At 49.6% G+C, this 12,276-nt stretch overlaps 5 protein-coding genes across 5 annotated transcripts; 3 read left to right on the top strand and 2 right to left on the bottom strand.

The window, feature by feature from the left end:
- Window positions 1-73: 73 nt before the first annotated feature.
- FTJAE_11984 (transcription elongation factor S-II) lies at window positions 74-1,231 on the bottom strand (the record flags this gene model as incomplete). The annotated part of the gene is made up of 2 exons (XM_037344985.1): window positions 74-921; window positions 1,087-1,231. 2 exons carry the CDS (start codon window positions 1,229-1,231, stop codon window positions 74-76), a joined length of 993 nt encoding a protein of 330 aa, XP_037200973.1.
- A 525-nt stretch (window positions 1,232-1,756) lies between these two features.
- On the top strand, window positions 1,757-2,416 carry FTJAE_11983 (DNA-directed rna polymerase ii subunit rpb1; the record flags this gene model as incomplete). The annotated part of the gene is made up of 1 exon (XM_037344984.1): window positions 1,757-2,416. The coding sequence occupies one exon, from the start codon at window positions 1,757-1,759 to the stop codon at window positions 2,414-2,416; it is 660 nt and encodes a 219-aa protein (XP_037200972.1).
- Window positions 2,417-2,523: 107 nt separating this feature from the next.
- Window positions 2,524-3,735, bottom strand: FTJAE_11982 (tRNA(His) guanylyltransferase; the record flags this gene model as incomplete). Its single annotated transcript, XM_037344983.1, has 8 exons — window positions 2,524-2,742; window positions 2,792-2,896; window positions 2,941-3,029; window positions 3,075-3,247; window positions 3,305-3,349; window positions 3,401-3,532; window positions 3,580-3,669; window positions 3,722-3,735. 8 exons carry the CDS (start codon window positions 3,733-3,735, stop codon window positions 2,524-2,526), a joined length of 867 nt encoding a protein of 288 aa, XP_037200971.1.
- A 784-nt stretch (window positions 3,736-4,519) lies between these two features.
- FTJAE_11981 (COMPASS component SWD1) lies at window positions 4,520-5,956 on the top strand (the record flags this gene model as incomplete). The annotated part of the gene is made up of 2 exons (XM_037344982.1): window positions 4,520-4,878; window positions 4,924-5,956. 2 exons carry the CDS (start codon window positions 4,520-4,522, stop codon window positions 5,954-5,956), a joined length of 1,392 nt encoding a protein of 463 aa, XP_037200970.1.
- Window positions 5,957-7,096: 1,140 nt separating this feature from the next.
- On the top strand, window positions 7,097-12,114 carry FTJAE_11980 (RNA polymerase largest subunit; the record flags this gene model as incomplete). The annotated part of the gene is made up of 2 exons (XM_037344981.1): window positions 7,097-7,465; window positions 7,507-12,114. 2 exons carry the CDS (start codon window positions 7,097-7,099, stop codon window positions 12,112-12,114), a joined length of 4,977 nt encoding a protein of 1,658 aa, XP_037200969.1.
- Between the last annotated feature and the right edge of the window lie 162 nt (window positions 12,115-12,276).

Here is a 12,276-nt window from a genome sequence, read left to right as displayed (position 1 = left end):
GTTTAGCATTGTTGCATCCTGATCCTCCAGACTCCGTGTATATTATTAAGAAAACTGAGGTATCGCGCGTTAGTTACGTCACCAAAACTTTGTTGGAAGTGACGAGACTTACCTTCCATCGGTGCCCGCACGCCATGCATTCGCAGAAAGTTGTCATAGGTTCATCAGCAGCTCGGGTCTGCGCCTGCGTGTAGCTGACCTGCTTCTTCTTACAACGACCACACTCCAGACTCTCACTAATACTCTTCTCAGCCATCGGGACTTGGGCCTTCTTCATGTTCTCCTTTTCTAGTTCAAGCTCCTTCTTGCGCTGCTCCTCGCTCTTGAGCTCGTCATCGGTCATGACAACAAACTTCTCCGCAGTGATCTCACCAGACAAGACGCTACGCCCGAGTTCCCGATTGGACTTGTTCTTCAGGTTGGTGAAGAGTGATCGGATCTTCTTCTTGTAATCGGGCGTTTCTCCTTTGAATTTGGTATAAGCGGCATGCTCAACAGCGACGGCTCTAGTAATGACGTCGGTCTCGGTTGCCGTTGATCGATAGGCGAGGCCATTGTAGATAAGCCCAATGCATGAGTTTCGAACATTAGAATCGGTGCGCTTGACGTTCACGTTGTCGGTCTCGTATTTTCGCTTCTCGATGTCGCCCTTGTACTTGGCCCCAGAGGCACCGGCTGATGATGGAGGGGGAGGAGCAGGAGATGACGCGGGCGCTGATGATGGAGCTGGGGCTGGGGATCCTGAGCCGACCTTTGCACGTTGTAGTTTCGAGTGTTTTTCCTGTTCGACCAGCTTCTTCCACTTGTTGACGAGTTCGGCGGCGGCACGGGCGATGTCCTTGTTGGAATTTGAGCGAAGTTTGCCGACAAAAACGCCGGCTCTTGTAGCCTGTGACGAAGATCTCAGTATCAGCACAGTCCCTGTGGAATCAAGAGTGCAATGTCCGATAGATCCGCCAAGATCGCAGTGTTGACGAAAGAAAGGCGAGAAATGCGACCATGCATTTGCGCAAACCGAACAAGATGTGTATATATTCAAAACGCGCGCATAAAAGCGCTCTCTCTATTGCTTCCTGAACCGCGTACGTACCCGTAGCATCTCTTCGGTGGGAGAAGCATCCTTCTTCAATGTCTCGAGCAACTTGATGGCGTTCTCGGGGGGCTCATTCGCTGCTACACACTTTGTCAGCGCCTTGATGCGCTGCCCAAGCTCGCGTTCGTCCATGGGCATTTTGCGGGTTGGGAGGTGAAGGGTTGAAAGAGTTAATAAATCGAGGCGTGGTCTGTCGCAAACTTACCTCAACCAACCTATGCCTGATGGATGGCACGTGAGCCCCATGGCTATCCCTGTACCGGAGTTTACCCAGATCGTGGAGGTGGCTGAAACGGTCAGGCTGTCTCTAAATTTACCCTCTCATAAAACTGTTTATGTAAAGCTTTACCATAACTATGTAGAAAATAGCAATCTTTCACTACGTTGAACTTCGGTTTGTTTATATTGTCTCAGGATAAGTGTTTTTCTTTTGGGGGGAGGGGGCGGTTCTTGCCTGCTAAAGTAGGTAAGGTAGTAGACAACAAGCATTGATAAGATCAATCTGGGGTCCGATAAGCCAGCCCCGCTAAAAAAATTCCCAATCGCGACCCTGGACTATCCAACTTTCAAACCTCCAATTCTTTATCCCGTTCCCTCTTTGACAGAGACCATATCAACACCCATATTATTGGTCCCAAGAGGAACTCAACTATAAACAATACGATGGATGCACATGCGCTGCTCTCCTCCCAAGGCTGGCGAGGAACCGGACACTCCCTACATAAAATCGACGACTCAATTGGACTTGCGAAACCTCTACTGCTGAATCGCAAAGACAATACTCGAGGACTGGGCCAGAAGCAACATTTCACTAGCGACCAATGGTGGATGAACGCGTTTGATGAGCAACTCAAGGGTATCGATACGTCCAAGGAGGGGAAAGTGGTTCAGACTGTCACCACTGGCAAGCTGAACGCCCTCGAAAAGAACCTCGGCAAATACTCCGTATACACGACCTTCGTACGAGGCGGATTCCTCGAAGGAACAATAGATAAGCTCACGATCAACGACTCGAGCACGGAGTCATCCGAAACCGAATCCAGTGACCAGCAAGAAGGCGACAAGTCTGATAAGGACAAGCCTCGGAAAGAGACAAAGGAGGAGAAGAAAGCCCGAAAAGAAGCAAAGAGGAAACGGAAGGAAGCGCGGGCCGCGAGAAGGGCCGAGAAAGCAGCACGCCGAGAGCTCAAGTCCAAGTCGAAAAAGTCTTCCAAATCCTCCAAGTCCTCAGCAGAATCAAGCGACGCAGATGAGGAGAAGAGACGGCGGCGCGCAAAGAAAGAAGAGAAAAGGAGGCAAAGAGCTAAAGAGGCTGGGAAATAGAATATAGAGGGACATGGAAAATCGGAGTTTGAAGGCATATACAGCGAAAGCATATTCACGGAGTTGAGGTTAATGGAACTTTTGGATGATACCCCATAGATGTATATTTACGTCTGTTTTGGAATCTTCCCGGGCTTGTTGGAAAGGAGCCATGGTCTTTGGTTCCAGAAATCGTCCTTGATGATGTCCATGTGTTCCACCACCACACGAGCTTTGGCTCGGCTCTTCTTGTCCTTCTCCTTCTGGGACTTTGATTGCTCAATGGGCTCTGCTTGAGAGTCGATTTTTTGCATGGTATTGTGAGAGTTAGGGTCAACCAGTTCATACTGTACAGTGTCAGTGCTGGGTTGCAGGGAAGTGTAGACCGATACGTACGTCGCGGAAGATAACACTACCCTTTCTATATATCTCGGGCTCGTTGTTGTAGTTGATGGAAAAGCGGGAGAAGAGTATCTCGTTTTTGTCTGCTGCCAATGTGCGCTGATACAGTCAGCTTGTTCAAGTTCCGCAATATGGCCACCTACCGCCAGAGTACTCTCAGCTTCCTTGTTGTCAAGACCTCCTAGTTGGATCAAAGACCAGAAGCAAGTGTTATAGAGGTTATTTATATGGCCTGGGTTATGTTAGTCAGGTTTATTTGTATAGCTGTAAAACCTACAATCTGCTTGTCTCCAGCTCATGTAATCCCGGAGATTTTGAACACTAGGGTAGCACACTGCCCGTCCATCGAAGGATGGCAGTGGAGGAGATAATGGGCTATCGGGGAAGTGAGTCGACCAAAAGTATACATAGTTCGCAGTGAATGCCGAGACGACAGTGCTGACAAGTTTACTAGGAAGTTGTAAGTTTTGGACGCAGCATAGGACGGGAGAGTGATTGTAAACGAACCTGGCTCTTCGATCAAACAAAGTGCATGCCTTGTGAAAGACGAAGCTGTTGGAAGTGTTAGTCATAAAAAGCCTTGACAGGGTTCGTCTTACGAACCTGTACTCATCACTGACGCCGTATGCAATTGTGATTTCTGGTAGCTCAGTCACGACGGCCCTGGCAGCTGTGTTCATAAGATCAAGGGCACGGCGATCATTTGGCTTCTCGAAGCCATACTTGGCGCACATTCTATCAACTGTTAGAAGACTCATTGGAAGACCGAAAACCAACTGTACTTTGTGAATCCTCTGCCATCGACTCGCACCACGATCCATGTGTTGGGTAAGAGCGGATCTGGCGTCTCAAAGTTACGGACATATTCAAACCTGTGATCCTTAGATTAGCGATGATTTAGGTACAGGCAATGCGATGACTCACTTGGAATTCGCCATTATCCAAGCTTCGATGAGAGTTTGACCGTGGAAGGAAGAAAGATGGCTGAAATATTATCCGCTGGCTGTATCTGGACTCTGGTGTTTGTGACTCAGTACAAGTATGGTTTGTTTGTGAATGTACAGTAACTCGACATGGTGGAGAAGTGAATATTTTATATACTTCTTGGGGTTAGAGAAATGTAAGAGAGAAATGCCATAGCTAACAAATGTACAAAGTTACGTGCAATTTGCGCCTGGGAATTCTAACAAAACTGACAAAACTCTGAACTATTAAATAGGTATATAAAAATCTTCATGATTCATTTATGTAGGTAGGTAGTTTTGAGATGATGAATAACTTGGAAGCATCTGCGCCCCCTCAGTACAAGTAACTACGGGACCCAAAGCTTCGCTCAAGCCTTTGCGTACCTCCATAGGTTAGTAGGTAACAGACGGCTACTACGTACAAACCTCTAAGAACAGAGAGCACATCACCCTTAACTACACCTAAGGAATGAAATCATACGGATCCTTTCTATGAAGAACGACTCTTTGGAAAAACTTTCATTCATCTTAGTCCAAGACAAAAGTGACCTTGAAGAACAAAGGATCAGCCACATTTCTATTCGCACGCCTCCCGAGGTCGTGTGGGCCTGCGCCTGTAGCCTTGCAGACCAAGCCCACCTCCAACAGCACGGCTGAAGCCAGTTTCTAGAGCTTGCACAAACACTTTTGTCAATGGAACACGAGCTCCTTACTCCAACTGCTATTCTATGACGCCGAATTTCAGTATATCGCTATTATGAATCTCCTACTCTCAGATGACTATCTTCTCCAAGATTACCCCGAGCACATCACAAATACGATCCGTTCAGGACATGCGACAACTCTACGTTTCAATCGGCAGGGCGACTACCTTGCTTCGGGCCGAGTCGATGGAACCGTTGTAATTTGGGATCTGGATACGATGGGAGTCGCGAGGAAACTGAGGGGTCATAATAAGAGTATCACAGTCACGAGCTGGTCAAGATGTGGACGGTATCTTCTCACGGCTTGCCACGGATGGAAAGCTATCCTTTGGGACCTTAAGGATGGAAAGCGTCTACGCGAGGTTCGCCTTCGCGCGCCTGCGTATATGGCTGAGCCTCACCCATGGAACCAGTAAGGAAGCGCGACCATCTCTCGAGCTTGACTAACTTGAGTCAGCCTTAAATTTGTCGCAGCGCTATACGAAGAGCAGCCACTTCTAGTCGACATAACCGACCCCGTCGACGTGAAACGTATACTCCCATCAGCGGCGAAGCGACCGAGTACCGACGATGCAGCACTGCGCGAGAAGCAAGCTAAAGAAGATGCCAAACAAATGACAACTTCTGCGATCTGGAGTACAACCGGAGATCATGTGCTCGCCGGAACCAACAAAGGAAAGCTCAATATCATCGATGCAAAGACATGCGAAATTATTTGGTCGGAGAGGATATGTTCGAGTGCCATTACCAACATGCGAATGACGGTATCAGGACGCGAGTTATTGGTCAATTGCCAAGACCGAATTATTCGAACTTTCCGAGTGCCAAATTTACTGGCCGAGAATCTCGACCTCGATACACTACAATTACCACTGGAGCACAAGTTCCAGGATGTTGTCAACAGGCTATCATGGAATCATGTCACGTTCAGTGCAACTGGTGAATATGTCGCAGCCTCGACGTACAACAACCACGAGCTGTACGTGTGGGAGCGCAATCATGGCAGTCTGGTTTGCATGCTCAAGGACCCAAAAGAAGAACAAGGCGTGATAGAGTGGCATCCCACCCGCGCGCTTTTGGCAGCCTGTGGCCTGGAAACTGGTCGCATATACATATGGTCTGTTGTCAGTCCGCAAAAATGGTCGGCGCTGGCGCCTGACTTTGCTGAAGTGGAAGAGAACGTTGAGTACATCGAGCGGGAAGATGACTTTGATATCTATGCGCAAGAAGAGATACACCGACGGCGACTAGATGCTGAAGATGAAGAGGTTGATGTCTTGACCCTGGATCCATCAAAAACCCTGGACGAGGGAGAAAGCTTTCGGATGCCAATTCTGTTTAATCTCGGGGAGAGCGACAGCGAGGACGAATTCATCGCAGTATCAACCGGCACCATGAGACGTAGGAGTCCTGGAGAGGGTCAAAGCGATTTGGAGGAAAAGATACCCGTTCAGAAAAGCACCGCCGGGAAAAGAAGCCGAAAGCGTTAGTAGACAACAAAGGAGATGATGGGGGGAACATGGACAGCAAAGAACAAAGGGGGCCTTTGTCGCATTCGGAGGGGCTACTTAAAGCTGCATGGAATAGGGATGATTGCCAAACATACCATTTTCGTCTCAATGATAGGATGAATGAAAAAATTTAGCCCAGAGAAACATAAAGAATCAATTATGAGATTTCCTTCTCAAGACTTACAAGACCTATTTCGATACACCATGTCAAGGGGAGGAAAGAAAACTTGGGNNCAAGGTCTGATGTTTTGCTCCCTAAGGCATGTCTCATAGTGCTTCTGAGTACTAATGTAGTCAAGGCGTGTCTTTCTTCTTCCTTCCTCGCCCACAACTTTCATAGAAGTTCATGCAAGCTGATTCGAGGATCAAATGCGCAGAATCAATGATAAGGAGCTGTTTCGCCATAGCCTGAGTCACTGCCCGGATCTCAAACGTCAGAGGGCGTGATTGGATCCAATATCTTAGGGGTACAAGTATCTATACTTTAAGTCTCCATCTAAAAAGCGCGACTGGTTTCCACTTTACACCAAGATCTCGTGTTTAGTCAGCGCCCGACAGCATGCAGCAAAGTAGCTCTACTCGCGCGTGCAACAAGCCTCAGGCAACACCCTAAGTTCAGGGAGGCCAAAAAGGGCTTAGCGCACAACTGCTGCCAGCCGTTCTCAAGTCCAGAATCTTTCAGGCTTCCCCCGACCTTCTCGCTTTAACCACGACAAAACTTTGCCTACAACACAAAGTCATCACAGCGCGCGTCGGGCATCGCGCGCATCCCATCGAAACAGCTTACCTACCGATTACGAACGATCGACGATATCGCCGACCGCGATTTTTCGAGTTTCTGCAACCTACAAGGTGGCGGCGACGGGGGAGACCAGCCTGAGGTTCACCTGAGCCAGTGGCCAGGACAGGCGTTGCTGTTCATCGCCCATCAAACAATCGCATTTGAGAGAATTTATTATCGACTTTACAGCCTTGCGCGACCAAAAACCTTTTTAATAGCATCTTTTTGCACTTTTCTTCTACTTTTCGCGTTTCTTTGCGTTCCGGCGCGCGTTTGGATCTCTACTCTCGCTTCTCGCTCCTTTCCACTCCACGCCAGAACAATCACATATCGCCACCATGGCCAACCTTTACTTCACCCATTCGAGCGCTCCGCTCAAGACAGTGGAAGAGATTCAATTCGGTTTAATGTCTCCCGAGGAGATCAAGAACATGAGTGTCTGCCACATTACTTATCCCGAAACGATGGAGGAGAACAAAACCAAGCCTCGTGATGGTGGCCTCAACGACCCGCTCCTCGGATCAATCGATCGACAATTCCGTTGCAAAACCTGCACCCAAGCAATGGGCGAGTGCCCTGGCCACTTCGGCCACATCGAACTGGCCAAACCTGTCTACCATCCCGGATTTATCAAGAAAGTCAAAAAGATTTTGGAGATAGTCTGCCACAACTGTAGCAAAGTGCTAGCCGATGATGTTGGTCTCGCTGTATGACGCTATTTAACTTTTGTTGCTAACCGCCTAATCAGAGAGATCCTGAGTTCGTTAACGCCATTAACACTCGAGATCCTAAAGTCCGTTTCAACCGCGTGTGGGAAGTCTGCAAGAAGAAGCGGAGATGTGAGAACGACGAGGCGAAGCAAAAGGACGATGAGTTCGGCACGAAGACTGGCCCCCCGAGAGGTCACGGTGGCTGCGGTAACATGCAGCCCAACGTTCGACAAGCAGCCCTACAGCTCAAAGCTGCCTTCGATGAAGTTACAGTCGATGAAGATGGACAGAAGTCGAAGAAGAAGGAGACAACACCTATCACCCCCGAGATGGCGCACAGCATTCTGAGGAGAATTACGGAGGATGATCTTATCAACATGGGCCTCAACTCCGACTATGCTCGTCCCGAGTGGATGGTTCTTACTGTTCTTCCTGTGCCACCACCCCCAGTCCGTCCCAGTATCTCCATGGATGGCACGGGCACTGGTATGCGCAACGAAGATGATTTGACATACAAGCTGGGTGATATCATTCGTGCCAACGGAAATGTCAAGCAAGCCATTCGTGAAGGATCCCCGCAACACATTGCCCGAGACTTCGAGGAGCTCTTGCAATATCATGTTGCGACCTACATGGACAACGATATTGCTGGCCAACCTCGTGCTCTTCAGAAGAGTGGTCGACCTGTGAAGGCTATTCGTGCACGCCTAAAGGGTAAGGAGGGTCGTCTTCGAGGTAACTTGATGGGTAAGCGTGTCGACTTTTCGGCACGTACTGTCATTACTGGTGATGCCAACCTTTCTCTACACGAGGTTGGTGTCCCTCGCAGTATTGCCAGGACTCTCACCTATCCCGAAACTGTGACACCCTACAACATCGGAAAGCTGCATCAGCTTGTCGAGAATGGACCCAACGAACATCCTGGTGCCAAGTATGTTATCCGAGCTGATGGTCAGCGAATCGATTTACGCCATCACCGCCGTGCTGGTGCGATTTCTCTTGAGTACGGATGGAAGGTTGAGCGTCATTTGATGACTGGTGACTACATCATCTTCAATCGTCAGCCCTCTCTGCATAAAGAATCTATGATGGGTCATCGTGTTCGTGTCATGCCGTACTCAACCTTCCGTCTCAACCTCTCTGTTACTTCTCCTTACAACGCCGATTTCGATGGTGATGAGATGAACCTTCACGTCCCCCAGAGCGAGGAAACACGCGCCGAGGTCAAAGAGCTTTGTCTAGTTCCCTTGAACATTGTTTCTCCTCAGAAGAACGGTCCTTTGATGGGTATCGTCCAGGACTCTCTGGCTGGTGCCTACAAGCTTTGCCGTCGAGATGTTTTCCTCACAAAGGAGCAAATCATGAACTGTATGCTCTGGGTGCCTAACTGGGACGGTGTCATTCCTCAGCCTGCTATCTATAAGCCTCGTCCTCGGTGGACTGGTAAGCAGCTCATCAGCATGGTTATCCCTAAGGAGGTTAGCCTGTTCAACGGTACGGATTCTGGTGAAAACGCCCCTCTTAAGGATGAGGGTCTTCTGATCCAAGCCGGCCAACTGATGTATGGTCTTTTGACTAAGAAGAACATTGGTGCTGCCGCGGGCGGTATTGTGCATATCAGCTACAACGAACTTGGCCCTGAAGGTGCGATGGCTTTCTTGAACGGTGTCCAGCAAGTTGTCACCTACTGGCTTCTCAACAATGGTCATAGCATTGGTATTGGTGATACAATTCCCGATGCGGCAACCATTGCTAAAGTTCAGGTACATATTGATGAGGAAAAGGCTGAAGTTGCTCGCTTGACAGCAATGGCCACAGCGAATGAGCTTGAGGCCCTACCTGGTATGAACGTTCGTGCGACCTTCGAAAACAAGGTCTCCATGGCTCTGAACCAGGCCCGTGATAAGGCTGGTACCACAACACAGAAGAGTTTGAAGGATTCAAACAACGCTGTCACCATGGCTTCCTCAGGTTCCAAGGGTTCATCTATCAATATTTCTCAAATGACTGCGCTTGTCGGTCAGCAAATTGTCGAAGGCAAGCGTATTCCGTTTGGCTTCAAGTATCGCACATTACCTCACTTCACCAAGGACGATTACTCACCTGAGGCCCGTGGCTTTGTCGAGAACTCTTACCTCCGTGGTCTTACTCCCAGCGAGTTCTTCTTCCACGCCATGGCTGGTCGAGAAGGTCTCATTGATACTGCGGTCAAGACTGCCGAAACAGGTTATATTCAGCGACGATTGGTCAAGGCTCTGGAAGATCTTTCTGCCCGTTACGATGGAACTGTCCGAAACTCCCTGGGAGACATTGTTCAGTTCCTCTATGGTGAAGACGGTCTCGATGCTATGATTATTGAGAAACAGAAGTTGGGTATCCTCAATATGTCAAACTCGGCATTTGAGAAGAAATATCGTCTGGATCTTGCCAACCCTCCGGACTGGTTCAAGCATGACTACGAATTTGGTAACGAATTGACTGGCGACAAGGAATCTATGGAGTATCTCGATCAAGAATGGGAGAAGCTGTTAGCTGATCGCCGACAAGTGCGACAGATCAACAAGGCCAAGGGAAATGAGGAAATGATGCAGCTGCCACTGAACATCACTCGTATCATCGAGTCCGCTAAGCGAGTTTTCAATGTCAAGGCCAATGACAGAAGCAACTTGCGGCCTTCTGAAGTCATTCCAGCCGTGCAAAACTTGTTGGATAGCATGAAGATTGTTCGTGGTACTGATGAAATCTCGATTGAAGCTGACGCAAATGCATCCATTCTCTTCAAGGCCTTGCTCCGCTCTCGCCTGGCCTTCAAGGAGGTGGTCAAGGAGCATCGGCTGAACAAATTGGCTTTCGACCATATTCTGGGTGAACTCCAAAACAGATGGGATCGCGCATTTGTCAACCCTGGTGAAATGGTTGGTGTTCTGGCTGCGCAGTCTATTGGTGAGCCTGCTACTCAGATGACACTGAACACCTTCCATTTCGCTGGTGTGTCGTCCAAGAACGTTACTCTTGGTGTGCCGCGTCTCAAGGAAATTCTTAACTTGGCCAAAAACATCAAGACTCCCAGTATGGCTGTGTACCTCAACACACCGCTCGCAAGACAAGAGCAAGCCAAGAAGCTTCGAAGTATGGTAGAATACACCAACCTTCGCTCTGTCACCTCGGTGACTGAGATTTACTATGATCCAAACATCACGGAAACAAACATCCCTGAAGATGTGGACATGGTTGAGTCTTACTACATGATCCCGGATGAGAGCGTGGACCCCACCGCCAACCAATCGCGATGGCTTCTACGTATTACTCTGGACCGACAGAAGCTTCTGGATAAGGAGATTAAGATCGATGATGTTGCTCAGCGCATCAAGGAGGAGTACCCTACTGATCTGGCAGTCATTTTCAGTGACAACAACGCCGATGAGCAGGTCATCCGTATTCGAACCCTTCAAACCGGTGACAAGGATGAGGAGGGTGAAGGTGGCATGGAGGAGGATGTCATGCTCAAGCGCCTGGAGGCCCATCTCTTGGATACTCTCACTCTTCGTGGCGTTCCTGGCATTGAACGTGCTTTCCTCACCAAGGGCACCCGACTCACTGAAGGACCTGATGGAGCTTTGCTTGCTATCAAGGATGACCCCCGCTGCACACAGTGGTATCTGGATACCAGTGGTACTGCCCTTCGCGACGTTTTGGCCGTGGACGGTGTCGACGCGACTCGAACATATACAAACGATCTGTATCAAATCGTCGAGGTCTTTGGTATTGAAGCTGCTCGTGCCGCGTTGGCGAAGGAGTTGACCAACGTGCTAGCCTTTGACGGTTCTTATGTCAACCATCGTCACATTGCCCTCCTTGTTGATGTGATGACATACAGAGGCTCCATTTCAGCGGTCACTCGACATGGTATCAACCGAGCCGACACCGGTGCTCTAATGCGTTGTTCTTTCGAGGAGACAGTCGAGATTCTCCTCGAAGCTGCCGCCACAGGTGAATTGGATGATTGCCGTGGTATCTCGGAGAACGTCATGCTAGGTCAGATGGCGCCCATGGGTACCGGTAACTTTGATGTCTTGCTGGATCCTAAGATGCTTGAGACTGTTATTTCTGATAACTCTCGCATGGGCTTGATGGCAGGTATGCCCACCAAGGGCGGAGATGTTGAAGGAGCTGCTACTCCCTACGACACTGGCTCCCCCATGGCTGATTCGGGCTACCTCAGCCTCAACTCTCCTGCTGCAGGAAACTTCTCCCCTATCCAGGGTGCTGGGTCGGAATCACCTGGTGGCTTCACCGTTGTTGGTGATCATGGATTCGGTGGTGCTAGCCCGTACAACCGCGGAGCGGCCAGCCCCTTCAGCAGTACATCCCCAACATCGCCATTCAGTTACTCGCCGTCATCACCTAATATGGGATACTCTCCCACATCACCTCTCATTGATGGTGGTGGCATGAGCCGCTATGGACCAACATCTCCTTCTTTCAGCCCATCATCACCATCATTCTCTCCTACCTCGCCGATGTTGCGTCCGACAAGCCCTGCAAGCCCCAACTACAGCCCGACGTCACCCAGCTACTCGCCCACGTCACCTTCGTCTCCCAGACACTACTCGCCGACATCGCCAGCACAGTTCAACGTCTCCTGAGGCTTATTCCCCAACAAGCCCAAGCTTCCAGAGGAGCCCTGGCGCACAGCAGTCGCCGACCAGCCCCAGTTACTCCCCGACGTCGCCTGCTTTCTCTCCTCGCACGCCGGGTCCGGGAGCGTCTGGGAATCAATAGTGAGTTAGGGTCCTTGATAATACTTT

Source organism: Fusarium tjaetaba (genome assembly GCF_013396195.1).
Source record: "Fusarium tjaetaba strain NRRL 66243 chromosome Unknown NRRL66243_c0000311, whole genome shotgun sequence".
NCBI lineage: Eukaryota > Fungi > Ascomycota > Sordariomycetes > Hypocreales > Nectriaceae > Fusarium > Fusarium tjaetaba.
This window is presented reverse-complemented; position numbering and strand designations above follow the sequence as displayed.